The 25830-nt window shown below is 42.9% G+C and overlaps 5 protein-coding genes across 14 annotated transcripts; 2 read left to right on the plus strand and 3 right to left on the minus strand.

Moving 5' to 3' along the window:
- Window positions 1-132: 132 nt before the first annotated feature.
- On the plus strand, window positions 133-2753 carry mrps10 (mitochondrial ribosomal protein S10). Its single transcript, XM_061812095.1, has 7 exons — window positions 133-272; window positions 405-457; window positions 697-742; window positions 826-965; window positions 1455-1563; window positions 1880-1969; window positions 2058-2753. The coding sequence occupies exons 1-7, from the start codon at window positions 201-203 to the stop codon at window positions 2142-2144; spliced, it is 597 nt and encodes a 198-aa protein (XP_061668079.1). The 5' UTR covers window positions 133-200; the 3' UTR covers window positions 2145-2753.
- Window positions 2754-3644: 891 nt separating this feature from the next.
- si:ch211-51e12.7 (uncharacterized protein LOC336335 homolog) lies at window positions 3645-7213 on the minus strand. Of its 5 annotated transcripts, none has more exons than XM_061812099.1 (7): window positions 6883-7210; window positions 6301-6429; window positions 5346-5443; window positions 4811-4924; window positions 4143-4265; window positions 3957-4073; window positions 3645-3826 (listed from the first exon to the last, which is right to left on the minus strand). In XM_061812099.1, exons 2-7 carry the CDS (start codon window positions 6301-6303, stop codon window positions 3730-3732), a joined length of 552 nt encoding a protein of 183 aa, XP_061668083.1. In that variant the 5' UTR covers window positions 6304-6429; window positions 6883-7210; the 3' UTR covers window positions 3645-3729. The 5 variants fall into 5 exon arrangements, with proteins under 5 accessions (XP_061668083.1, XP_061668080.1, XP_061668084.1 ...); XM_061812096.1 differs by having other exon boundaries at window positions 4811-4927; window positions 6883-7209; XM_061812100.1 differs by lacking the exon at window positions 6301-6429 and having other exon boundaries at window positions 6883-7208.
- A 903-nt stretch (window positions 7214-8116) lies between these two features.
- Window positions 8117-9050, minus strand: msgn1 (mesogenin 1). Its single transcript, XM_061812814.1, has one exon. The coding sequence runs from the start codon at window positions 8766-8768 to the stop codon at window positions 8250-8252; it is 519 nt and encodes a 172-aa protein (XP_061668798.1). The 5' UTR covers window positions 8769-9050; the 3' UTR covers window positions 8117-8249.
- A 709-nt stretch (window positions 9051-9759) lies between these two features.
- Window positions 9760-20068, minus strand: LOC133496430 (flap endonuclease GEN homolog 1). 4 transcript variants are annotated; one of them, XM_061812010.1, is made up of 14 exons: window positions 20001-20068; window positions 19513-19640; window positions 19014-19206; window positions 18765-18941; window positions 18015-18125; window positions 17859-17932; window positions 17682-17767; window positions 17390-17540; window positions 16337-16373; window positions 16189-16269; window positions 15804-15934; window positions 15468-15529; window positions 13712-13861; window positions 9760-11720 (listed from the first exon to the last, which is right to left on the minus strand). In XM_061812010.1, the coding sequence occupies exons 1-14, from the start codon at window positions 20001-20003 to the stop codon at window positions 10636-10638; spliced, it is 2469 nt and encodes an 822-aa protein (XP_061667994.1). In that variant the 5' UTR covers window positions 20004-20068; the 3' UTR covers window positions 9760-10635. The 4 variants fall into 4 exon arrangements, with proteins under 4 accessions (XP_061667994.1, XP_061667995.1, XP_061667996.1 ...); XM_061812011.1 differs by lacking the exon at window positions 20001-20068 and having other exon boundaries at window positions 19014-19141; window positions 19513-19638; XM_061812012.1 differs by lacking the exon at window positions 20001-20068 and having other exon boundaries at window positions 19014-19141; window positions 19505-19620.
- ppil6 (peptidylprolyl isomerase (cyclophilin)-like 6) lies at window positions 20051-25689 on the plus strand. Of its 3 annotated transcripts, none has more exons than XM_061812014.1 (10): window positions 20051-20231; window positions 20587-20666; window positions 20804-20899; window positions 21725-21904; window positions 22563-22625; window positions 23053-23200; window positions 24054-24121; window positions 24214-24320; window positions 24411-24581; window positions 24612-25689. In XM_061812014.1, the coding sequence occupies exons 1-9, from the start codon at window positions 20177-20179 to the stop codon at window positions 24520-24522; spliced, it is 909 nt and encodes a 302-aa protein (XP_061667998.1). In that variant the 5' UTR covers window positions 20051-20176; the 3' UTR covers window positions 24523-24581; window positions 24612-25689. The 3 variants fall into 3 exon arrangements, with proteins under 3 accessions (XP_061667998.1, XP_061667997.1, XP_061667999.1); XM_061812013.1 differs by having other exon boundaries at window positions 24054-24113; window positions 24185-24320; XM_061812015.1 differs by lacking the exon at window positions 24612-25689 and having other exon boundaries at window positions 24054-24113; window positions 24411-24539.
- Window positions 25690-25830: the final 141 nt, after the last annotated feature.

The raw sequence follows: 25830 nt of genomic DNA on the forward strand, positions 1-25830 counted from the left end.
TGCCCCATGTGGTCATCGAGAAAAATGAAACGTTCTTGGTGTATATTCAAGTGCTGTTTACAGTGCTGTCAGCGTGAGTTTCGCCTGGTTATGTCGTGTGGGTCGCAGCGTCGGTTGGTGTTATTGCGCCTTCCGGGACACACGGGGGCAGCAGTGCGACGCGTTTCGCTTTCGGTTTCCTCTGCACGCTTTGAAAAAACATGGCCGCCTCCTTAACGATTCGGAAAGAATTTTGCTCCTTGGCAAGGATACTGAGTGGAATACCTTATTCGGTAATGTTTATTATACAATCACGAATATTTTTGGTCATATTTATGAACAACAAAGCGTCGAATGTGTAAAATATTGCATTTTGATGACTGTTAACCTTGCGTTTGGTAACATGCTAGCAAAATGTTTTGCAGGCACCTCGGGTTTTGGGCCACTGTGCAGGAGACAAGAAATGGATTACAATTCGGTATGTATACCTTATTATGTCAGTGATCAGTAGAACGGCACATTAGCATATGATGAAATTTTACTTACTACTCCGAAATATATTATTTACTACAAATTATCAGCACAATTAAATGCTCTTCAAGGTACACGTTGCCATTTATCCAATGCATAAAGTCCCACACACATAAAAAGTAAAGTTGAAGTTTTGGGTGCACTTGATGCCAAATTTTTGCATTAAAAAGATTCAAATTTCTCCAGGTGTCCCTTCCACAGTTCCACAGTGTTTTCATCAACTCTGTCACCAGTGAGTTGTATCACACTTTTCCAAACCTTTCAAAACGACTAATTTGCATTACCTGAGAATCCATTATACCGTTTCTCCTTCAGATCACCGTGACGGAGGAGCCCGACACACTATTCCAGAAGGTGACCGTGCTGGTGAAAGGCCATGACAGGGCTGTCTTGGACAGCTATGAGTATTTCGCCACCATGGCTGCCAAAGAGCTCGGGATCAGCATTGGCAAAGTGTGAGTCTCGGTAAAAATTCTGTTCTGCGTGAAAGTCTGGCAGACAAATCGTCCGTTTATCACATTTTGCATCGCATGTTAGCGTTAATGTAGCGGAAGGCTAAACTTCTGTTGAGTGACACCAGTTTGTTGACAAAATAATTAAGCATGTAAAATATCTTATCTACAGTACTTACTCTTATATCTACAGTACTTACTGTAGATATAAGAGTTTAAAAGTTATTTCTCATATAGAAAGCCTTGATGTGTGTGGTAGAGCCCATAGAGGAATGGGAAAGTTGTTTCAGTTTATAGCTCGGTTCCCGACCGCAATCCGTACCAGAAAATGGTTCAAGAAGTGATTTGTTCGAAAACCGAATCAATGTTTCCCATTACAATGAATGGAAAAAGAAATAATGTGTTCCAAGCCTTAAAAAAATTAAGCTTTTTAGCTAATGTACTGCATAGTAGATATACATGTATAGTTTAAATCTTTTCTTTTCGCCGTAGTTTTGAGCCACCCAAAGACATGGAGAGATTTACGCTGCTGAAGTCGGTCCACATCTTCAAAAAACACAGAGTTCAGTATGAGATGCGGACACACTACAGGTGTATTGAGGTGCGATATTTTTTTTCCCTTCTACATCCAATAATCATGGGTCACTACTGCATCATTAAATTTTAGTTTTTTTTTTGTTCACGTTTACAATAGTTTAAAAGTCATTGAGTTTCAATGTGATTACACCCTGTGGGAAGAGTACTTTAAGGCTTTGTTTTGTTTTTTTAATAATCAGATTTTTAGTCGTAAGTCTAAAATTTCACGTCCACGGTAAGCATGTAAGCAATGTACACTTGTGTAAATTGTAGTTTAAAAAAAAGAAAGGATGCTAACTCAGTGAGTGTTTTATCGGAACAATTCATCTTTTTTTTTGTAGCTGTCTCATTTAACAGGCTCCACAGCTCGGGTGTATCTGGAATATATTCAGCGGAACCTTCCGGAAAGTGTTGCCATGCAGGTGACAAAAGTGAGTCGGGCTCTTCCCGTGTGCTTCACTCATGGGAGTGTTTACGAGCCTTGTAATGTTGCTTTTTTTTGTTGTTGTCGTCGTCAAGACTGCTATGGAGAAAATTCCAGAGCACATCCATGAGCCCATGTGGAAGGACGAGCCCACGGAGGAAGCGCACAAGCCCGGTCAATAAATGCGTACCATCTGTGAGAGTTGCGAAGAGAATATTGTCCATCCATCCTTCTATGACTTTGGGCGAGAGGCAGAGCCAGCGACTCGCAAGGCACGTTTCGACAAATAACCATCCGAGTTCACATCTAAAGGACATCAAGTCTAATATGAGTATTGTGGGAGAAAGCCAAATATGTGGGGAAAAAAAACTACCTTCACAAGCAACGTGCAACCATCTCCACAAGGATGTCTGGACACAAGATTCAAACCCTGAACCTCTGGAAAATACTGTCAATAATTGAAATTTAAGTTGTCCTTATTGTATGTGTCAGATTTTATTATAAAGTAAATTGTCACTGGAACGTTATTTTTCATGTTCATTAATCACTGCATCAGCAATGTAGAAAACATTGCATACAAAGCTTGGCAACATTAAAATTATTTGTATAAAATATTAAAAAATTGTGACATTTGTATCTACATTTCTGTAAAGCTCAAATTCCAATCCATTGGCTGCATTACGTAGTAAAGAGTACCAATTATTTTAACCTAAGTAGATTTTGTAAAGCTGCCGTGAGAATGTAAGGTTGACAAGTCAGATTGTGTGAATGAATAAAAAAATTCTGTTTTATTTCTTGTTTTCATCATGCCTATTTGTCTTAAAACAATGACTTAATCACAGTTTTAAAAAATTAAAAATACTAGTTCAATATTACTTATTTTACAGGATACAGGTCTTTGTTGAACAGTGTTCCAAACAGCAGGATATATTAAATAGAGGCATGATATTAAGCCAAAAGGTTTGTTTTTAAATTGCGTGGAACAATGTTGTTGACACCACTTGGAGTGGTTAACATACAAAAAAGTGTTTCTACTGGCATCCCGAAAAGATTCTAAACCAGTTGACAGAATTGTCAGGTTCGCAGGAAATCGCCATTGATAACAAAATTTCCATTCTTTCAGAACGGCGCCTTGCAATCATCGTCTCGTGTTTTTAAGGTGTACCGGAAAGTACGCTACGTTTGCAAAATGAGAAAACTATAAGCAGCTCAGACACTTTTTAGAGTCGTGAAGTAATGTAAATAACTGAAAATTATTATTTTTTGGGGGGTAAATCCCTAATGTCGGGGATCCACTATGCTAACCATGTTCTGTTGTCCATTAAACCTTTTTTTTCCCCCAGAAAGATTTTTTTTTAATTAAAAAATAACCCATCCATCCATTTTCTCAGCCCCGCTTATCCTCACAAGGGTCGCAAGGAGTGCTGGAGCCAATCCCAACTGTCAACCTGCAGGAGGCTGTGTACACCCTGAACCGGTTGCCAGCCAATCGCAGGGCACATCGAGACAAACAGCCACACTCACCATCACACCTCGGGGCAATTTTAGAGTGTCCAATTGATTTTTGCACGTTTTTGGGATGTGGGAGGAAACCGGAGTGCCCGGAGGAAACCCACGCAGGCACGAGGAGAACATGCAAACTCCACACAGGCGGGTCCGGGATTGAACACGGACTTCAGAACTGTGAGGCCAACGCTTTACTAAATGAGCTGCCATGCTGCCTTAAAAAAATAATAATAATGGAAAAAAAACATCAAAGGGAGGATATTAAAAGTGGCGGCCACCCCGGGGCTGCAGCCACCGATATCCTCGGCCATGTGGTGGGCGACTCGGAGGAGGAGATGATACTGGTCCGTTCCGGCAGCTGCGCAAAAAGATTAAGATCACAAAACATTTGACCCCCCCAAAAAACTACGTCACCATAATAGATCATGCTTACTCTAGATCTAGAGCCATAGAATATACCATAAGACCGTATACCCAAAGTTTCTTACCCTCTCGGAGGTCTGATGCGGAAACAACTCTGCGGGCCGGGGCCCAGGATCCCGCGGCCTTGCGGATGCGGGGTTTGCCCTCTAAAACCTGGTGGAGGTGGCGGAGGGGGTCCGTGCCTGCAGAAGATGAAACCTCTCATCAGTCCGTGGTGATTTCTGATTTAGCTTTAATTACAAAGAGGTTACCTGGGCACTTGTGGGTAGTGCCCCCTGAGCTGCATGGGAGGGGGTGGCGGGCCCATCCCCATCTGTCCATCGCTACCTCGATAACCACGAGGATCAGGGTAAAGTCGCATAGTTCCCATTTCTCTGTGAACACAAGACAGGAAATACTGCAATATGTATCAGGATATATAACTGGTAGTGGAGAAACTCTTAATAAATGCCGTTTTCTCTCCATTGTGAGGATAAGCAGCTAAGAAAATTGATGGATGAATATGGTGACGTGTAAAAATGGTTGCTACTTTCTCTCGCATAGCATTTGAGAAGCAAAATATATCCGCTCAAAGTATTTGGTGCCTGAAATATATTCCACGAGGTTGCTGCAAGTGTTTTCCACGCAGTGACAACGAGGCACTCAAAGGCAGGGAGAGCCACACAAGTGCAAAGGCCCCTGTCCACAAACAGTTTTTTTTTTTTTTTTTTACATTGCTTTTCCTGGCTTCTCCACTCATGACAACAAAGCGCTCTAAGCGGCCATCCCAGCTGGAACCCCCGGTTAACACATTGGTTATAAAGTTGGATTCCCGCCTTCTTTTCCACTTCCAGGCAACAACAAGGCACTCTAAAACAGCTGAGTTTATGTGACCATTATTTCGAAAAAGCTTGTTCGAATTAGTGGATCAGTTTATTACCCCGTGGGGGGGAGTCCATTCATTTCTTCATCCTTTGTTTGCACCCTCCCGAGGCCCCGACTGCCGCCTCGACTTCGCCGGCCCCCTCGATCGTAGCGCCTGAAGCCTCGAGCCCTGCTGCGAACGGCGGGGAAGCAATGAGCGTGGTGACTGGAATAATTTGATATGATCCAGAACAGAGGTGTCAAACTCATTTTTGGCGCGGGCCAGATTGTAGTTCTAGTTTCCCTCAGAGGGCCGTTATGACTGTGAAACCATAAAAATCTTGAATCGCCTCGAACTTACACACAAAATTTCTGAAATAGTTTTGGAATTAGAACACAATGTCAATTTGTTTTTCAACCATTGTTCATGTTTGGTTACGCAAAAATGCTAATAACATCCAAATGTAATCATTTATGATACATGACTAAGAAATTTAGAACAGATTGTCACAAAAATCATAGACGGACCACATAAAATCATGTGGTGGGCCAGATCTGGCCCCCGGGCCTTGAGTTTGACACCTGTGATCCAGGAGATAAAACACCAGTACCTGAATAGAAACTTGAATTGGTTTTCTGTGGAACCACACTGAGAATTTGGGGAGATATCTGTCATCGGCATCACAATTTCTTTTGTGTCTCCGTCCATCTGAAATGATTCAACATGGATATCGGCACGCGTTTAAAATGGCACATGCGCATTCATTGGGGATTAAAGAAAATTTTGGGAACCTGGATCATGAAAATTGACAGTAAGTGTGAGCAATTAGTTCAGGTATTTTGAGTAACTTCTCTTGAACGCCGTGTCATCTCAAAAGGGGGTAGTTTAAAGTCCAGATGATCAGGAAAAACATTACATAGTTGGGAACGTTGAAATGTCGCTTAAAACGTTCCAATGCACAGGTGATGACGGCATTTCGAGGGCGGCAGTTGGAACGTCGAAGGCATTAATTCACAACATTTCAAGTTTGTTTCACTGTCTTGTTCTGAATGCAGTGGCGGACGACGACTTCTTTTGCTTTCGGCTTGTCCCGTTAGGGGTCGCCACAGCGTGTCATGTTACTGTCCTTATGTCTTCCCTCACAACACCCATCAATCTTTTCTTTGGTCTTCCTCTCTCTCGCTCTTTTGTCTGCCAGCTCCATCCTCAGCACCCTTCGGCCAACATACTCACTCTCCCGCCTCTGGACCGGTCCAAACCATCAAAATCTGCTCTCTCTCACCTTGTCTCCAAAACATCCAACTTCGGCTGTCCCTCTAATGAGCTCATTTCGAATCCTGATAACTCCAAGCGAGAACCTCAACATCTTCATTTCTTCTACCTCCAGTTCCGCTTCCTGTCGTCTCTTCAGTGCCACCGTCTCTAATCCGGCCTCACCACTCTTTTATAAACTTTGCCCTTCATCCTAGCGGAGACTCTTCTGTGACATAGAACACCAGACACCTTCCTGCCAGCTGTTTCAACCCCGCTTGGACCCCGTTTCTTCACTTCCTTACCACACTCACCATTCCTCTGGATTGTTGACCCCAAGTATTTGAAGCAGTGGGAGACTGCGGCAGACTTAGAGGTGGCAAGTACACCGCGTCCGCTGAAGACAGCTGACGACCGCAGTGTTGTGAAGGACCAGAAGTTGCCTGCAAATTGGTGTCCAAAGCAAAATTGAGAATACGTATGCATCTAATACAGCATTAGGCGGTAGAGTACATCAAGTCTTGAGTTTGTTCCACAGACATCGCAAAGAAGATGTTGATTCGACAGCATTGTCATTCGTGCGTGGTGTTGCTGATCTGATGTGTATTTCTCAAGGGCGCCTCATTGGGTCCCAAGCGCCAGGCTGTTTCAAGGCTCTCTTTGAATCGCTGTTAATTGTTATTCCTTCAACAAATGAATGGCCAATTTGGCAGGGGCATGGGAGCGCTTTAGCACGACCAAAAATCCGCCGATATCATCTGTATCCTAGCAAAAATGCTACAAGGTTTTTGTTTTTTAAAGCTTTCCCAGGAAATTACAGTGACACATTCAGCTGTGTGTTTACTAACACTAATTTAATACATTTTCCTCTTTTTTTATAATCAAAGAATACTTACCTTTGAGCTCTTCTGACATCCATGACCTACGCTCCCATGCTTCGCGCTCTGAAACTCCCGTCTCGAAAGCCAGAGATCTCTCGACGACCTATTCCATGAATTCTCTGTGACATCATTTTAAAAGAAGCTTGCCGCTGCTTTATGACTAATGCAGGAAATTCAACCAGATGTCGGCCATTTCGATTTGAAGAATGTGTGAATTCCGGCACTTGCTGTTTGACAAAGTGCTAATGGGGAAATTGGTCCAAATGAGCCCCAGTTGGAATTGTACACAGGTGATTCGAAGGCTCCCTCTAGTTGCGCCAAAGGGATCAATGCCAGGCCCCCTTTTTTTTTCATGTGCACTTCATTTTGATTAAATAATGATTTCAGTAGGTTTTTAGAAAAGCCTATTTACAAGCAGTGTAAATGTTTGGACTGTAAATCGTGGCTTAGAATATTAAATATTCTACAATTTTGAGGGGAATTTTTAAAACGTTTTTTTGGGGCGGGGACACTAAAACCTAGCCCTGGTGAGGGTGGTGTGGGGGGGGCGCCCCACTAAAATAGGCCTAACAACGGCACAGACATGTATTAAATAGTAATTTTCATGGGATTTTTTCAAGGTTTTCTCTTTTGGTAGATGCAAAAATAATTACTGTACAGTTGGCGGTGAATAGATGATCAAAAATAAAACAGTGCAAAGGAATCACTGCTGCCAAATTAATAATAATAATCTAGAAAACAAAAGTTTGCACACACAAAAAATATAAAAAAATAATTACGGTTTTGTAAAGTTTGACCATATGAGTTTAATGTGTATACTAATATTTACTGAGTGATTTACTTTTAGGTATTCTGATTGGATTAAATGTTTGAGTGGCGTGGAAATTGTATTTTGTGTATGCAAGAGCTCAATTTCACCAATTAGCACTGTATAGTAAAAATAGAAATAATACAATTTACATAAATTGAAGTTTACCAATTGTATTTTTATATGCGAGAGCTCAAATTCACCAACTCGCAGGGTATAGTCAAACAAAAATAACAAAAATAATAGAATTTACATAAACTGAAGTTTATTTTCTTCAGGATAATAAAGCGTGAAATGCACTGATAACTATAACTGATAATTATTTTCCAAAGTAAGCCACACAAAATGTCCCCAAACGACATTTTACTACGACGTCAGAATTTCACCATGCACATCCCCATATACAAAACAACGTGCCCCCCTAAACGATATTTACATCAAGAGCAAAGGAATGTGTAATAAATCTAAACACACAATAATGTGCTAAAGAGGAAATAAAAACAACACAAAAAGTCCAAAATGAGCACCAGCTTGCTGCGTGGATTTTACGCGCGGGTGCGTGAAACGGGGACTTTTACGCACGGCTCAGAATGTCCGAGAGCTTGTTGATGTAATCGATGGTGTACTTGAGGGTTTGTATTTTGGTCAGAGGTTGCCCCTTCTTGGTGTAGTCCGGCGGCAGGTAGTCCCGGAGCTGATGCAGAGCCTCGGCGAGACTCCTCATCCGCAGCTTCTCCCTCTCGCTCGCCTTGACGCGCCTCTTGGTGGACATCTTGGCCTTGACTTGCGTCCTGGACGCCTTGGGGCCGGAGCCGGACCCCCGCCCTGGAAAGTCGTAGCCCAGCTGCCGGTGGCCATCGGAGTAGAAGATCTCCGGCGAGGAGCACACGGAGTCCACGGAGGAGGAGGGAGAGGACGACTCTGGAGAGGATGCGGAGGAGGAGGAGGAAGAGTGGAGCGGCTCGCCGACCTTCCAGTCCAGGAGGATTTTGGACGTTGCAAGCTCGAGGTCCATGTTGAGGAAATTGCATCCAGAGATGCTGACAGCAGAGGACTTTGTCTGAGGAGATGACGGTTTTATACAAGAGCGCATCTCCGGAGGTTTATGGGTTCACAGTTGAGGCGAAAAAAAAAAAACCCGAGTTCAAAGCGAAGCACAAGTGGCAAAAATGCGACCTTCGCGGAGGACCTCGTCGGTTCTCACCGAGGTGCGAATGTGCCGAAATAGGCGGATAATGTGACCGAAAGACAAATAATTAGATTCCCTTTGCGGGAGATGGCCCTTTAAAGTCTGCACGCCGACAATTATCAGTTTGATGTGATGTGACTAATGAAGGGCAGGCCCGCGCGTGAGGGCTGCACAAAAACATTTGCAAAATCCCACAATTTTCAGACACCGAAAAGCTGTTTTCTTTTTTTTTTTTTTGTTGTTGCCCAATTTGAAATAATGGGAAATGAAATCAAATGGGAAAACAAATAGAAATAGCTGCAGGATCGAATTAAAGATAATTAACTAAAATAACAACCCTCCCACCTAAAAAAAAACATGTTTCCTCCCACATCCGCAAAAAAAAAACATGAATTGGAGACTCTAAATTGCCCCTAGGTGTGATTGTAAATACTATTTATGCATCTTATATATATATATATATATATATATATATATATATATATACACACTCTTGGTGTGACTGTAAATGCTATTTATGCATTTGATATATTTATATATAGATATATCTATATATATATCAAATGCATAATTAATGTTATTTGTCTCCGTTTGCCCTGCGATTGGGTGGCGTCCAGTTCAGGGTGTTACCCCGATGAGGTGCTCCCACAGCCCTTGTGAGGATAAGCGGTGTAGAAAATGATGGATGGATGGATGTATATTTCAGTGTTAACGAGGGTCTGCTACCTAAAGTACAAAGGAAATTATAAAAATATTACAGGATGAATTTGTTTATGGATAAATTGTAATGTGAAAATTGAGAATTTTGTTCTTTGAAAAAACAGGAAAATCAATGTAAAAAAATCCAGATGAAATAAATTGTAAAATCATAATTGAATTTATTTTAAATGCTGATTAAGAATTCCATTAAAATACATGCAAAAAACAGCATCAATTCAAATTTGACCAATGCCAATAAAACAACTTATTTCAGCAAATAAATAATTGCATTAACCAACATATTTATTTCATGAACAACCATAATTACACCGCTAAATACTTATGACCAATAGTAATTAATTTACCAATATTGTTAAGTTAATCTGATACTCGGATTTGATTCCTGTCCACCACTAGCAAACTTCTCATTTCTCTAAGCATTCTGTGTGCTTTAAGCTTTTATTATGAGCAAGAATATTAAAAAAAATAATAAAAATAAGAGTTTGGGGGCAGGGTGGTAAAGGCCAGCGAGGAGCTGCTATTTGGCCAAAGAGGATGCAGCTGTCACCAAACTCTTGGCAGACCTTTCATGTCTGAAAAGGTGTGCAAGGCCTCACTCGTGATCAAGGGAAGCAACAGCAGAGGGCTGTAAAAACAGCTCGCAGTCCTCTCGGGGAGCCTGTGAGCGCTTATGATACAAAAATACTGTACAGCGTATACATTTTTTGCTAACTAAATTACTGCGAGTCGAGATTTGAACCCCAAACCTCTCAATTGCGAGCCGGACATATTGACCACTACGATCATAGTCATTGATTATTACTATGACTTTGAATGTTGTATGAACGGGTGGGATGATAGTTATATATATATATATATTTTTTTTTAATGTGTAATAATAGTAATAAAATATGTGTCCAGATATGGATGCCCTTTTCGGACTTGCCGACTGTGCTTTTTAGTTTTTAAAGTTTTATTTTTGCAGCGCGCCTCGTTGTCTGGTGAGTGCATTTGTAAATTGTTGAGGTTGATGGAATTTCTCTTGCATTAGAAATCTTTCTGGTCCTGCTTCTCACTTGAGGAACTTGAGCTTGAGTCTCTCTGCCAGCGGCAAAGGGCTGTCCACGCAAACCACCGAATCGTCGCCATCTAACCCAATGCAGGGGGACGCCGGCGCGGGAGGGAACACGACGTCAGCGTGGGCTTCTACTTCAGTTTTGCTTTGAAGGTGTGTGACGTGATCGCCGTTCGCCACGCGCTTGGCGTTCGAGGATTGGACTCTCTCGGATGTGGTTTTCAGTGGCCCACGAACAAGTTTCGGAGGGGGATCTGACAAGATCCCTCGCTCGGGATTGTACGCGTGTTGCTGGTTCTCGGCGTCGCTGTCCTCGCTGGAAGAACACACGCGCGTGCACACGCTTTTCTTGCCGGTCGCCTTTCTGTTTTTCTCTGCCTGACATGGCTCTGAGTGGCACCTCTGCAGTTTTGCCGCTGCAGCGCTGACAAATTTGTACTTGTGAGGAGGCCTTTTGTCCAACTTTGTCTGGCTTTGCACTGCTGGGGTTGCTCCCCCCGATATTTTGATACCAAAGCTTTCTTTACGAGCGTCTGCAGTGGGTTTTAATATTGGTGCAAGGTAGCCTAGTTGTTTCTCGTGTATTTCCGTTGCTGTGCTTGTGTTTCTCATAAGCAGCCTGTCTGTTAGAGAATATTCAGTGAAACAGAGCTCTGGAGCAGCATCGGAGTGCTGAGTTTTCGAGGTTTTCGCCTCAGCTCCCACAACGTCCCCAACGGGCATCGCGGCGTTCTTCGGTGGGCACTTTGGAACCGTTTGAGGCGGCGGAGTGGCCGTGAACGACAAAGCGTCCCAGTCGATGTCGCTCAGGTGGAGTGCGTCGATAGTGGCGGAGACAGACGGCGACGGATCCGGCTGAGAAAGAGGCGTACCGGGACATTTCTCTGCGAGTCCCCGGTGCTGTTTTTGGGTCACCGGTGTGTCCAGAAGCACCACTTCCGACATTTGTGGATGAACAGAATGCAGCGTTTGGGGCTTTGCCTTTTCCGGAGGAGACAGCTGAAGCGTCATCTGCGCCAGGAGGTCCAAAAGCACATCGGCTTCCTCAGGCGTCTTCTCCATTTTACTCTTTGCTTTCCTCTCTGAAAGAGGGATAGAGACATAGGACATCACGTCCGTTCACACAATTCAAATAAAAGGGCTGCACCAGATGTACCACGGGTGTCAAACTCATGGCCCGGGGGCCAGATCTGGCCCGCCACATGATTTTTTTTGTGGCCCGCGAAGCCAAATCGAGAGTGTCAATTTACATGATTGTTGTAAAAATCTGTACCAAAATTTCAAATAGTCAGATATCATAAATGATAAACTTGAGATATTACAAGCATTACCAAATGTGAATAGTTGAAAAACACACTACCCTTGATTTCTGATTCCAAAACTAGTTCAGAAATTTATTTTTTCCCCTCATTATTGTTGTTTAAAGTTATTCTACACTTTTAATACAAAAAAGTTTACATGGGTGTGGGCCAAGTCGCAACAGATACGGCAATGCACTCACTCCAAGCCTGGCCTTCTCTACTACTAAAGCATACATTTAAGGCAAAAGATAGCTATATTTCTTAAATAATTTTACAATATAAAGTACTTAAACTAGACGTGTATTTCTACTATACAGTTTATTATCAGGAAAAGCTAAAAAAAATGCTTCATATATAGCGTAATTTTTTTAGGCTTGGAACACATGATTTTCCATTAATTGTCATGGGAAATATCGATTTGGTTTTCGAACACATCCCATTCTCATGGCTCCAAAGAAGTGACACTAGATAAGTTCTTTGGGAAAAGAAAATAACTTCCAGGGGGATAGTCAGTCCCACCCAAGAGATTTGATACAGTAGTTGGTAGTTTTGCATTACTTTTTTTCTTGTGAACTTTAATAACGCTCTTTTCCATTAGCAGTTCTGCATTTTTGTTTTGTTTCAACGATTTCATTAACTCTAGTTTCAAGTTAATGTTTTTGTATGTTACTTTTGTCAAAATAAAACATGTTTTGTTGCTCCCCCCCCCCTCACTATTGTTGTTTAAAGTTATTGTACGCTTTTGTTAATACAAAAAAGGTTTACATGGCTGGGGGCCGAGTCGCAATGCACTCCCATCTTAGCCTACTCTACTACTAAAGAATACATTTGAAGCAAAAAATAAATATATTTCTTAAATCATTTTATTATATGAAGTATTTAAAACTATACATGTATTTCTACTATGCAGTTTATTATCAGGAAAAGCTAAAAAAAATGCTTTAAAAAGGCAATTTTTTTTTTTAGGCTTGGAACACATTATTTCTCTTTCCATTAATTGTAATGGGAAATATCGATTCGGTTTTCGAACACATCGCTTCTCGAACCGCCTTCTGGAACGGATTGTTGTCGAGAACCGGGGTTGTACTAGACTGTTTTTGTTAGGAAAAAATAAAAATGAGATGTGGAAGTGTCGACTTTCCGCTTTTATTTATGACAGTCTTGGGAATTAGCATCTGAAAGAAAGATGTATTTTCGGGGTGCAGTTTCAAATGATTCATGCACAGCCACGTCCTCCCAATACTGACGATTTATCTTGACTGCTTTCGTCCAGGCGGCCTTGTTTAAATACTCAACCAGGGATCCTAGCACGTCGTTCATTACCATATTGTTTGTAACGTATAATACGTTCTTTTGGCTCAGTAGCATTTTGGAGATGTCGGTTTTTCCCTCGATGATCAAGTAAAGCTCTCTGCTCGCTCCGGCGCAAGGTGAAAAACAACCCTGCTACGAGGGCGAGTACGCGACAGCGAGACAGGGAGACACCTCGCATCTCCGTCCGAGCCTTTGATGTGTGCCGGCCGAGCTGTCAAACTAACATGTTTGGGTGTCGGAGCAGCCGTAACGGCTTTGCTTGCAAAAACGAGCCAAAGCTCCGGGCGCCTTTGATCAGGACTTCTCGTCAACTCGGTATGGGAAGAACTTGGCACGTCCGGGGTATGGTTGAGGTGGGCGGGGCTCGGACGGAATTGATGCAAAAAAAAAGGAAAAATGATCGCGCGACGGGGTCGTCGGCAATTTACTGTACAATGCAGCGTTCGATGGAGTCTTACTTTTGAACTTTTTCTCTTCGGCCGAGGCTTTTTCCTTCAGGTAGCGCTCCACCACCTCTGGGAAGGCCACGCGGAAGAGGCTCTCCTCCTCCACCGAAGTCACCTCGAGCTGATCCTCGGCTGGACGATCCTCTGGAAACACGTAATGATCTGCAAGTATGCATCATAACAGGATCATTTTTCAATAAAGTTCCATTTTTCCTCTTATCAGTAGTGACTGACAGAAACCTTCACCCATTCATCCACATTTTCTAAGTTCAAATTCAAACACTTGAGAATTCAAAGCATCCAATGCAATATCCATCCATTTTCTTTGCTGCTTATCCTCACGAGGGTCGGGGGAGTGCGGGAGCCTATCCCAGCTGTCAATGGGGCAGGAAGCGGGGTACACCCTGAACTGGTCGCCAGCACATCGAGATAAAAAGCCCGACTCACAATAACCCCTAGGGGCAATTTAGAGTGTCCAATTAATGCTTCATGTTTTTGGGATGTGGGAGGAAACCGCAGTGCTCGGAGGAAACCCACGCAGGCACGGGGAGAACACGCAAACTCCACACAGGCGGGGCCGGGATTCGAACCACAGTTCTCAGAACTGTGAGCCACCGCGCCTCGCCAATGCAATATGATAATGGGGAATGAAATCACCCCAGGTCAAATTTCAGTCCAACTTCACATACAGTACAGAACACTACATGCCCGTTAGTTAAACGTAATACAAACATAGTAGAACCGATGACATTACGGATTGTACAAATGTAATGAATTTCATCCATCCGTCCCATTTTCTTTGACGCTTATCCTCACGAGGGTCGCGGGGAGTGCCGCAGCCTATCCTAGCTGTCAACGGGCAGGAGGCGGGGTACACCCTGAACTGGTTTCCAGCCAATCGCAGGGCACATCAAAACAAACAGCCGCACTCCCAAACACACCAAGGGACAATTTAGAGTGTCCAATTAATGGCAATGAATTTCTTTTTTTTTTTGTTTTTACTTTTGTGTGTTTTTTTTTTTTTTGTTGCTTTTCTTATCTATTCTCATTCATAGCATACTAAATAAAACGCAGGTCATGTGACTCGCCAAAATGTCGGCAACCAGGAACATTCAACAATTCTCAAAACAACCTTAAATGATATCGGATTAAAAATCATAATTTTCAAGGTGCAGTACATATGACGTGACCTATCTGATGCATCGTTAATTCAACGAACGGACTTCTCTTTTAATTTTTTTTAGACCAACTTTTTTTATTTCATCTAAAATATATTTTTATTTGTATGTATTTATTACCTTGCACTTTTGTATGCTCTGATACAGGAAAAACTCTCATCTCATTGTAAGCTGTATAATGATAATAAATAGCATTCTATACTACTTTCCTGAGGCTGCACATAAATTAAAGATAGCAATACAATAAAAATTTAATTAGATGCAATTTTTGTTGACTTTTTTTAATACATTTTCTGAAGGTTTGGCAGGAGACGGGCTTGTTAGTGAGCTACAGTTGGATATGACAGATTTCCCAGCACGGGGAGGAAGTCAGTTTAGCACCTTGCGCCTGTTGTTGTAAGTGATCTGCCACCTCTGAAGCGTACCTCACAGTCAGTCACTAACAACCCCCAGTGACCCCCCCCCCCCACGCCCCCGCGCCCCCAACATCACCTCTGCTCCACGCAGCGGTCCTGTCACTCAAGCCGAGAGGATGTTGTTTCACCGAATGTGTGTGTGTGTGTGTGCTCGCGTTCTTAACGTAAACTTGCCTGGTGTGCTCCAGATCACTTCGAAGCAAGAAACTGAATTCCTCACACGTTGTTTCGATATCCTTTTGATAGAATGGGGGGGGGGTTTGCAAAATTAAAAATCCATATTACAAAAATAGCATCAAATATTTTGATTTCACCCTTTCGGAGCAAGGGTTGCATATTTGCAACAGGTTTAATGTCATTGAAAATTTTAAGTGCAGAGGATCATTTTTTGAAATTTTTTTCTCTGCAAAATTTTGTGTGGTCCAGAGAGGGTTAATTATTAAGATATTGATAATAGAAAATACATTTTTGATTTTTGAATGAATCAAAAACAAATATGAAAAGGACTACCGGATGGGCTTGATTTGCGGCGACATAATTCTGCCGCACTTCCTGTTCATCAGCTCCGTATAGGTCATCAGAACCAGAACCTTTTCACTGGTGTAGTGCTTCGGCCACTCCATCTTGTCAAGAGCAAATTTCTTTGAGAAAATGGGGGGGGGGGGGAAGAAAAATTATACTTTTTTCATAACAATTTGGGTTTTTGGGCTATTGATGAAATTGAGAAAACATTTCATCTGGTCACAATTGTTTAAAAAAAAAAAAAAAATCTCAGAGGAACCATTATGAAAAGTCCAGAAACATTAAAACCCAAAATTCTTAAAAATATAAGGAACTCTACAAATTTGGGGAAAAAAAAAAAAAAAAAAAAAAAAAAAAGCTTATTTGCGGCTACCTGCATTGACAGCATATTTGGCTGCCTCCTTTTGAAGTTTCCGACGGGTTTTTCCTTGGAGATCAGAAACTCGTGGATGATCTGTCAGGAAATTGAAATGACAGATGCCAAAATAAAACTTAACGGGGGCGTGTAACAACAGCTGTACCTCTGTAAACGGGAACCGCTGACTCGCCAGCGTTTTCCTGAAACGACACAAGGGAATCACGTGACAGCAAATTAGATTTCTGCATTGTTAACGAGTACGCACGTAGAAATAGCGTGACGATATTATTTATTTATTTACACTGATTTGATATATTTTAACAATAATTTGAAAGCACACGATCAACAAGAGCAGTGTAAGATTTTAGCCCTGCTGAACGACACGTATTGGCAAATGTTACATCATAATTTATACGTCTTCCGTTTTATTTATCTGTATCCTGTCGGATACAGTATAGATTAGAGAACAGGTGTCAAACTCAAGGCCCGGGGGCCAGATCCGGCCCGCCACATGATTTTATGTGGCCCGGGAGCAAAAACGTGAGCACAAATCAAGGATTTCGCAACTGCATCGATCCATTTTGGAGAAATATGATTTGTGAAAAACAAATCAGCTATCTCTGACCCCATCTAGGAGATAAAATGAATTTTTATTGCCTTCAAAGGCAACATTAGTTTTTATTGCTCCAACTCAGATCTTCTACAGCACAGGTGTCAAACTCAAGGCCCGGGGGCCAGATCCGACCCGCCATGTGATTTTATGCGGCCCGCGAAGCCAAATTTAATTTCCATGATTCTTATTTCAAATTGTCATATATCGTAAATGATAGACTTGAGATACTACAAGCATTTTTTGTGTTACCAAACGTGAATAGTCGAAAAATACATTACCCTTGATTTCTGATTCCAAAACTAGTTCATAAATTGATGATGCAAATATGATGAGATGACTAAGTATTTTTGTTTCACAGTCATAACGGCCCTCTGAGGGAAACCAGAACAATAAAGTGGCCCGTGAATTACAAATGGCACACAATGAACTAGCTTATCTATGATTTAGTTTCCTCTTTAGCCAATATAACCTCATCCTAATGAGGCGAGTGCAATATAAAAGAAAACAACCAAAAATGAAATCATAACCCTCTGAATTGTAATAGAATCAAACAGTGAGTTGGCTGAGTGACTCCAACCCTCACCCTCATTTCGATATACGTACTTTTTGATATTTGCCTCAATGGACTGGGCCTGGCGGGTCTGTTCTGAGCGGTGCCAGTCACAGGGACAAGGGTAGTCGAAATCTTGAGGTTGGCAGAACCGTCGACTGTCACAAAACACACAGCCGCCGCGTTCGTGGCCTTTGGCTGAGCCTAAAAAAAAAAAATCATCAACAACTCACAAACGATCCAGAACTGTATTCCACCTGCGCTGTATTTGTACTTTGAATACGCACGTCTGAGACGCTGACGCTTATCCGGGCTACAAACGGCGGCCCTTCAAAGCCGACTCACCGGGATGTCGACATATGTTGCAGTGGGGAAGCTTCTTCGCGGCCCCCTGAGACACGGACGCCATTTCGTCCTTCCACCGCACGAACCTGAGAGAATCAGCACGTGCGACATCAACGCACCGCGATGTTGTCTTCGCAGCATGCGCTTGTTTTGTGTTTTGTTTTTTTTAGATCCTACCTTTGCAAGAGAGTCTCTCCTTTGATGGTCTGGATCAGTTTTAGGGCCAGTTCTTTACCGACACCGGGGATTCCCTTGCAAGAGTGGCAAAAGATGCGCAATAACAGAAGAACAGAAATGATGTGTTTAGGGTGATTTAGGCGGGGTTGTACGTACCTTGGGAATGTAATCGCATCCGAGGAGGATCGCCAGGCCAACGAGATTCTCCCTGGAGAGACGCAGCTCCGTTTGGACACGGGAGGTCTTGTAGCAGTCCACCTGGGGGTCCTGGAAGGGAATACAAGAACTATTAAGATGCGAGCTGCTTTCGAAGCATTTTCTAGACCAGGGCTCAGTAACCTTTTTGAGGCCGAGGGCTACGTGACCTGTTTGCGGGAACGTACATAATATATTTTTGTTTTAATTTATTGTAGTAAATGACATTACAGGTATTTTCTTCTTCTTTCTTATTTCAACTTTATATTCATGTAAGCAAGTCAGATTCAGAATTTAAAGCACTAATAATAGTAACAATTTGCGGCCTATGGTATTTTTAGAACATACCTCGCGGGTGCCTTATATGGTCCTCGCGGGGCACCATTCGCCCGCGGGCACCGCGTTGGTGACCCCTGTTCTACACTCATCACGATTTTTAATGAACAAAATGGGAAAATATTATTATTGGAAGAACAATTCTCAATTCATCTTGTGAGATAACTTGTAACATGTAAATGTGTGTTGCATAAAAAGTCTACACACCCTTATTCAAATACCAATTTCCAGGTCATTGCGATATGAAAAAAATCATAGGACCAAGAGAAATTATTTCAAGTTTTCCACCATTAATGTGACTTATACTTGTCAATAAATGTAATCTTTTCGGGAGGGGAAATTAAAATATGAGTGACATAAACACACAGTACATACTTTGGAGTTTATGTTGAAGTTTCTGTAGACAGTCCGCGCCCCGTACAAGAACACATCTCCATCATTGGTGATGCAACCATCCACAAGACCCTGCGAGTCCAGATGTGCGCACATGGCCTCAGCCTCCCCCGCAGCAACCACCCACGGCACCCCCAGGTAGTCGAGCATTTCTGCACACTGCAAATAAACATCATTATGCTGAAATAATGACGATTAATATAGAATTCCACTACAAACAAGGCAATTTACCTCTCTTAACACTGCATTAAAGCGTCCCCTGCTGGTGTTAGTGGAGGACTTGGAGGCTTTTGGGGGGCCCCCATACCGGTTCGCAGTCCTCTGGATCATGGTCTCCGCTTTCAGTTTCGGAGCCTCTCCTTCCATCACGAACACCAGTTTCACCCCCATAAGAACGAGAGACGACACCCGGAAAAATAGATTTCTGGGTATCATCACGGTTAGCTTCGAACAGCGATGTGAAAAATGTACACAAACCTTGTTCATATGCCATATTTTTGCGATATGGAAATAAAAGAGAGAAAAATAAATCATTTAAAGAGTTTTTCCAATGCAAATCTCCTAAAATATTTTTTGGGAGGGAGACGGTACAAATAATGACTGTAGTTGCACTAATGTGCACACCCTATGGTGATTGGGATATGTGCTGTCGTCCAAATGCCATTCAACTTTATGTACATGGGCTGTCATTAAATTGTGTAAATTGAGTTAAATGAACGTACAGGATTACCTCAAATGGGGCTTCGTGACTCTGCCCATCATCGCTTGGACATGCTGGGCCTCGCAGACCCACAAACTCAAGTCGACCGCCAGCGTCTTTCCGCTCAGACTGTACAACGGCACCGACTCTCGAACAGGCTCGAGGATGGACCACAAGTCGTGTACACCCATTGCCGCACGATTTTGTGTTTTAGATGCAACAAATGAGTGGAAAAGCGACAGCGATGAGACAAAATACAACAATAGGGGACTTGCAATTTTTCAAACATGGGCGCTTTTTAAGCCGCGGTCAAATTCGCTTTACACCTGATAAACAAACTTTTCTTGCCGTTACCTAAACTTTAAAATGTTTTAAAATAATTGAAATGACTGAATGTCAGAAAAATATAAAACTTAAAACGTACATACATAGTTAATTCCTAGGATAAAACATTATTGTGTGTAAAAAAATTGACATTCTGCTAAGCGATTGAACAAAACTGAACGCGGCCATACTACCATGGAATGACGTCATATTCAAGCGCCTCTGAGTGTTAGTTGCCGTGGATACAAGGCTTCTGTTTACAAAGAGATGCTCCGTTGCTGCTCCATTGGAAGTTGGAATTTCATAAATTTAGAGGGGGAAAATAAACTAAAGCACTCCCTGAATTACAGAATTCCATTACGATATCTCGATGAACACAAAAAGCAACAGCTTGTCATCAGAGATGCTTGCCAAGCGTGCAAACGGTTTGTGAAAATTGAAACGATACGTGCATAAAATTTGTAGCGGGCATTCATAAAAAAATCCAGCACTGTATTACAAAATAATTATGACCAACATTAAATGTCAGCCAATGAGGGGATTATTGACGAATACACGTATTTAGAACTAAGAGTAGAACCCCCCCCCCACACACACACACACACGCACACACGAAAAAAAGAATCGTAATACATAAATAAATACATACAAACATGTATTTTGTTGTTGCTATCGAAAACCAGCTACTTGTTCCCCTCAAGATGATGGACAAAAATCGATGGATAAACAAAACCAATTGTTTATGGATGTTGTATGATGCTCCCGTTATGTATTTTTCAGGCTTGGAACCAAAGGTGCACATCAAAATAGTTGGTTTGATTAAAGAGCAAGATTTTCATTTTGCCAAGAGCATCATTGAGGTAATTGTTTTAATACCTAATATTTCATCTATTTTGTGGTTGAAAGTAAGTTGGGATACATTCCAGCTCACCCAAAAAACATAATGATGACAAACAATGAAGAAAAATGAAATGTTTTGTTGTTGTTGTCTAAACAGGGACTAAAACAGAAGTTTCCCCGCGAGTTTGCGGATCCAGAAATTTGTCCGTTACTTGAATTTGACTGGCATGCATACGTGGACGGCCAGAAGAGGGTAAGTTGAGAAAACAAAAAGGGTAACGCGGGGGTGTCAAACTCATTTTTGTCGCGGGCCACACAGTAGTTCCGGTTTCCCTCAGAGGGCCGCTATGACTGTCAAACCATAAAAAGTCATTTATCGCCTATATTGACAAGTGAAATTTCTAAATTACTTTTGGAATTCGAAATCAAGGGTGATGGGTTTTTCAACTATTGTTGATGTTTAGTAACGTAAAAACGGTTGCAGTACCTCATTATGATTTATTATATGACAATTTAAAATTTTGGTACAGATTTGAACAAGAATCACGGAAGTTGACAGACATGATTTGCTTTCGCAGGCCACATAAAATCATGTGGCGGGCCGGATCTGGCCCCCCGGGCCTCGAGTTTGACACCTGTGGGTTCACGTTTCATCCATTATTTTACTGGCCCTGACCAGTAAAAAATTTGTACCCAAGATGGTATTCTAGAGCTATGATGACGACAGAAAATATGTAGCAAAGTCACTGTCTAAATAGAGCATTCACGGCCGCACGGTGGGTTGGCCTCACAGTTCTGAGGTCCCAGGGTTCAATCCCGGACCCGCCTGTGTGGAGTTTGCATGTTCTCCCCGTGCCTCCGTGGTTTTTCTCCAGGTGGGCACTCCGGTTTCCTCCCACATCCCAAAAAACATGCGACATTAATTGGACACTCTGAATTGCCCCTAGGTGTGATTGTTAGCTGTTGAGAGCTGGGATAGGCTCCAGCACTCCCCGCGACCCTTTTGAGGATGAGCGGCTAAGAAAATGTACGTATGTATAGAGCGTCCCCCACATGTGACATCCTTCTGTGACTAAAGGAGTTACGTGGCGAAGTCTGGCAGTTCTCCAGCGGCGTCATGTGCTTCGTGGACGAGCAGTTCATTGGGGACAGCGGCGCGCTCGCTGCCTGGGCGCAGGACCAGTGGGCCTTCACGTGCGAGCAGCCGCACGCTTCCTGCGTGGACGAATACTACCTGAAACATCTCCGCGCAACTAAGGCAAGTCTGACATGAAACCATCATTAAAATAATCAACTTGGTGTTAAACCAGTGGTGTCAAACTTGTTTTCATCAAAGTCCACATTGTTGTCATGGTTTCCAACAGAGTAGTGTAATAACCTAAAAGTTATAACAAAGTTGATACAAGGAGAAACAGAAAATGTTCAAACTCTGTACCAATGAATATCCATCCATTTTCTTTGCCGCTTATGCTCACGAGGGTCGCGGGGCTTGTCGGAGCCTATCCCAGCTGTCAACGGGCAGGAGGCGGGGTACACTGTGAACTGGTTGGCAGCCAATCGCAGGGCACATCGAGACAAACATAATCACACCTCGGGGCAATTTAGAGTGTCCAATTAATGTTGCATGTTTTTGGGATGTGGAAGGAAACAGAGTGCCCGTAGAAAATCCACGCAGGGACGGGGAGAACATGCAAACTCCACACAGGCGGGGCCGGGATCGAACCAGGTCCTCAGAGCTGTGAGGCCAACGCTTTACCAGCTGATCCACCGTGCCCCCCGCCATGTTATTAATTTTTTTGACATCCCACATATTAGTGCAAGTCATTAAATTGGGATTGTCAACAGAAATTCAAGCAATATTAGGTTGTTTTTTTGGGCGGACGTGTTCAAAATAAACTGTTGTATTTCTTTTTCAGCACAGGTTTGTCTTCATGGACATTGAGATTGGAGAAGAGCCCGTGGGGAGGTTGTTGTTTGAGGTAAATATTAATCACACATATTCAACATGGCTCCACACACTCGTGGTTAGCACGTCTGCCTCAGTGTCAAAAGGTCCTCGGTTCAAAATTTTGTTCACCGAAGACGCAAAATCACAGGTGTCAAACTCGAGGCCCGAGGCCCAGATCCAGCCCGCCACGTGATTTGACGTGGCCCTCGAGGGCAACTCATGTGTGTCAATTTCCATGATTTTTGTTAAAATCTGTACCGAAATTTCAAATTGTCATGTCATTAATGATAATGTTGAGATCTTGCAGCCCTATAACAACCCTCATAGGGAAACAAAAATTAATTTTACATCCCTGCGAGTCTAAATTGTCCATAGGTGTGAATTTGAATAGGTGTTTGTTTATGCCCTTGCATCGGCTGGTGACCAGTACAGTCGTGCGCTTCTTCTTTGTCCCGCAGCTCTTCTCCGACGTGTGTCCAAGGACGTCGTGGAACTTTGAGGCTCTGTGCACAGGAGAGCGAGGCCAGGCGACCGGCGGCTACCCGCTTTGGTACAAGGGCTCCTTGTTTCATCGAGTGGTCCCCAACGGCTGGGTGCAAGGCGGAGGTACGCACAGGCCCAGCGACAGTCATTCAATTTCATTATACATCCCAAAAACATGCTACATTAATTGGACACTCGAAATTGCCCCTAGGTGTGATTGTGAGTGCAACTATTTGTCTCCATGTGACCTGCGATTTGCTGACAACCAGTTCAGGGTGTACCCCGCTTCCTGCCCGTTGACAGTTGGTATCGCCTCCTGCACTCCCCGTGGCCCTCGTGAGGATAAGCGGCAAAGAAAATGAATGGCTGGATTAATTGGACACTCTAAATTGCCCCTAGGTGTGATTGTGAGTGCGACCTTTTGTGTCCATGTGCCCTGCGATTGGCTGGCGACCAGTTCAGGGTGCACCCTGCCTCCTGCCTGTTGACAACTGGGATAGGCTCCAGCACTCCCCGTGACCTTCATAAGGATAAGTGGCAAAGAAAATGGATGGCTGGATTAATTGGACACTCTAAATTGCCCCTAGGTGTGATTGTGAGTGCGGCTGTTTGTCTCCATGTGACCTGTGATTGGCTGGCGACCAGTTCAGGGTGTACCCCGCTTCCTGCCCGTTGACAGCTGGGATAGGTTCCAGCACTCCCTGTGAACCTCATGAGGATAAGCTGAAGATAAGCCCGGCTCCCGCCCGCGACCCTCGTGAGGATAAGTGGCAAAAAGAAAATGGATGGATGGCTATATGTAATTGTTTTGGTTGCCATCATAATTCAACATTTCTAATCCAAAAACAATACATTAAAATAAAATTATTACTTGGATTTGTTTTCCGTCCAATACATTTAACTGGTTTTAACACATCGTACATATGAATATGAATATAAAAAGGCTTCTGCTGCATGTTTTTACTATCTTTTGCAGATATTAATCCTGCAAGAAAAGGAAACGGAGGCGAAGCCATCTATGGAGAAACCTTTGACGGTACACCAGTGAGCATATGAACGCCGTCCGCAGCGTTACATAACTTGAACGTTTGATACGTCTGCTGGCAGACGAGAGTTTTGCTCTTTCTCACACAAAGCGAGGCACCCTCGGAATGGCCAACAAGGGCCCCCACAGCAACGGCTCCCAGTTCTACATCACCCTGCAGCCAACTCGGTGGATGGACTTGACCTACGTTGCGTTCGGGTTAGTTCCTATGACTAAAAATTCAGCTGTTAAATTTCAAACTTTATGTATTCAGTGATGATTCAAGGCTTTTTTTTCTCCTCATTGTAGTCAAGTGGTTGAAGGTGTGGATGTCCTCAAGAGGATAGAAGAGGCCCCGACCACCAATCAAAGACCCAAAAAGGAATGTACAGTCGTAAACTGTGGCGTATTTAAATTATAGCTTATATAGCCCCTTTGAAAGCTATGAATAAAATAAGTGATTTTTAAAACAAATTTGAAATGTGACCCCCCCCCCCCCCCCCCCCCGACATGTTATCATGATAAAAAGTCTCTTCACACTGAACAACTCATATTAAACTAGAGTACAGCCTCGGTTCTCGAACAAATTGGTTTTCCAATGAAATTTTGGAGATTTTTTTTCGCTCTTGCTTTCGAACGAGGTGGCACGGTGGCGCAGCTGATAAAGAGTTGGCCTCACAGAACCCGGGTTCGATCCCGGCCCCACCTGAGTGGAGTTCGCATGTTCTCCCCGTCCCTGCGTGGGTTTTCTCCGGGCACTCCGGTTTCCTCCCACATCTCAAAAACATGCAACGTTAATGAATTGGACAGTCCAAATTGCCCCGAGGTGTGATCGTGACGCGACTGTTGTCAGTCTGCATGTGCCCTGGGATTGGTCGGTAACCAGTTCAGGGTGTACCCCGCCTCCTGCTCGTTGACAGCTGGGATACCCTCCAGCGCTCCCCGCGACCCTCGTGAGGATAAGCGGTAAAGAAAATGGATGAATGGATGTTTTCGAACGGAAATCGGTACTCGAACGTCCCCAACAAAACACGGAAATAACAGAACGCGCGCAGCCAGACCAGCTGACCCACGACGCGCTTTGTTATTGTCTAATTCGAACGCGTCGTGGAAAAAAAAATGAAAAACATAACCCGCGGGCCCCGACCAGCTGGACCGCGACGGGCGTTGTTATTGTCTATAACACAGCCTCGATTCGGTTTACGAACAAATCAGTTTTCAAACTGCCTTCTGGAACGGATTGTGGTCGAGAACCGAGGTTGTACTGTATTGTATATATTTTTTTTTTACTCATGCTGATTTCCACATCAATTTATTTCATGACTTCCTTCCATTTGATTTTTGTGTCGCTTGTTGTCACATAAGTCACAGTACAGAGAGATTTCGTCAATTGAAACTCTAAAGAAGTGATAGACCTACCTGTAAAGATGAAAATTTGTTAATTTTTTGTTGGTTCTGAATCATTTCACTGGCCTGCAGAGTCCGAACAACCTTTTGAATGAATTAGAATGAATGACGATACAACAAATATGTGTATCGAATGAATACATCTTGGTTTACAGCGTAGACGTGAGTAAATTCTGATGATCATCTGTATTTCAGTATGTATGCTTTTTGTGACATTTTTTTGTTGTTATTTTGTGTGGTGCCATCCCGGGAGACTTTTTTTTTTTTATTTACTGTAAATTATATGTTTCCTTATTGGACATTCTGGGAAGCTGCAGGAGTT

The sequence above is a fragment of the Syngnathoides biaculeatus genome, chromosome 23 (assembly GCF_019802595.1).
Source record: "Syngnathoides biaculeatus isolate LvHL_M chromosome 23, ASM1980259v1, whole genome shotgun sequence".
Classification (NCBI taxonomy): domain Eukaryota; kingdom Metazoa; phylum Chordata; class Actinopteri; order Syngnathiformes; family Syngnathidae; genus Syngnathoides; species Syngnathoides biaculeatus.

Coding starts and splice junctions, on each gene's coding strand:
- msgn1 (XM_061812814.1), bottom strand. CDS start 8,768: ATGCGCTCTTGTATAAAACCGTCATCTCCTCAGACAAAGTCCTCTGCT.
- ppil6 (XM_061812013.1), top strand. CDS start 20,177: ATGAACACAAAAAGCAACAGCTTGTCATCAGAGATGCTTGCCAAGCGT. Junction 21,905..22,562: donor AACATCTCCGCGCAACTAAG/GCAAGTCTGACA, acceptor TTTCTTTTTCAG/CACAGGTTTGTCTTCATGGA. Junction 24,321..24,410: donor TTGACCTACGTTGCGTTCGG/GTTAGTTCCTAT, acceptor TCCTCATTGTAG/TCAAGTGGTTGAAGGTGTGG.
- mrps10 (XM_061812095.1), top strand. CDS start 201: ATGGCCGCCTCCTTAACGATTCGGAAAGAATTTTGCTCCTTGGCAAGG. Junction 743..825: donor TTTCATCAACTCTGTCACCA/GTGAGTTGTATC, acceptor TTTCTCCTTCAG/ATCACCGTGACGGAGGAGCC. Junction 966..1,454: donor GGGATCAGCATTGGCAAAGT/GTGAGTCTCGGT, acceptor TTTTCGCCGTAG/TTTTGAGCCACCCAAAGACA.
- si:ch211-51e12.7 (XM_061812096.1), bottom strand. Junction 4,928..5,345: donor CAATTCAAGTTTCTATTCAG/GTACTGGTGTTT, acceptor CGCCGTTCGCAG/CAGGGCTCGAGGCTTCAGGC. Junction 3,827..3,956: donor CGCATCAGACCTCCGAGAGG/GTAAGAAACTTT, acceptor CTTTTTGCGCAG/CTGCCGGAACGGACCAGTAT.
- LOC133496430 (XM_061812009.1), bottom strand. CDS start 19,673: ATGGGTGTACACGACTTGTGGTCCATCCTCGAGCCTGTTCGAGAGTCG. Junction 19,207..19,512: donor GTCACGAAGCCCCATTTGAG/GTAATCCTGTAC, acceptor GATGATACCCAG/AAATCTATTTTTCCGGGTGT. Junction 17,933..18,014: donor GATGCGATTACATTCCCAAG/GTACGTACAACC, acceptor CACTCTTGCAAG/GGAATCCCCGGTGTCGGTAA.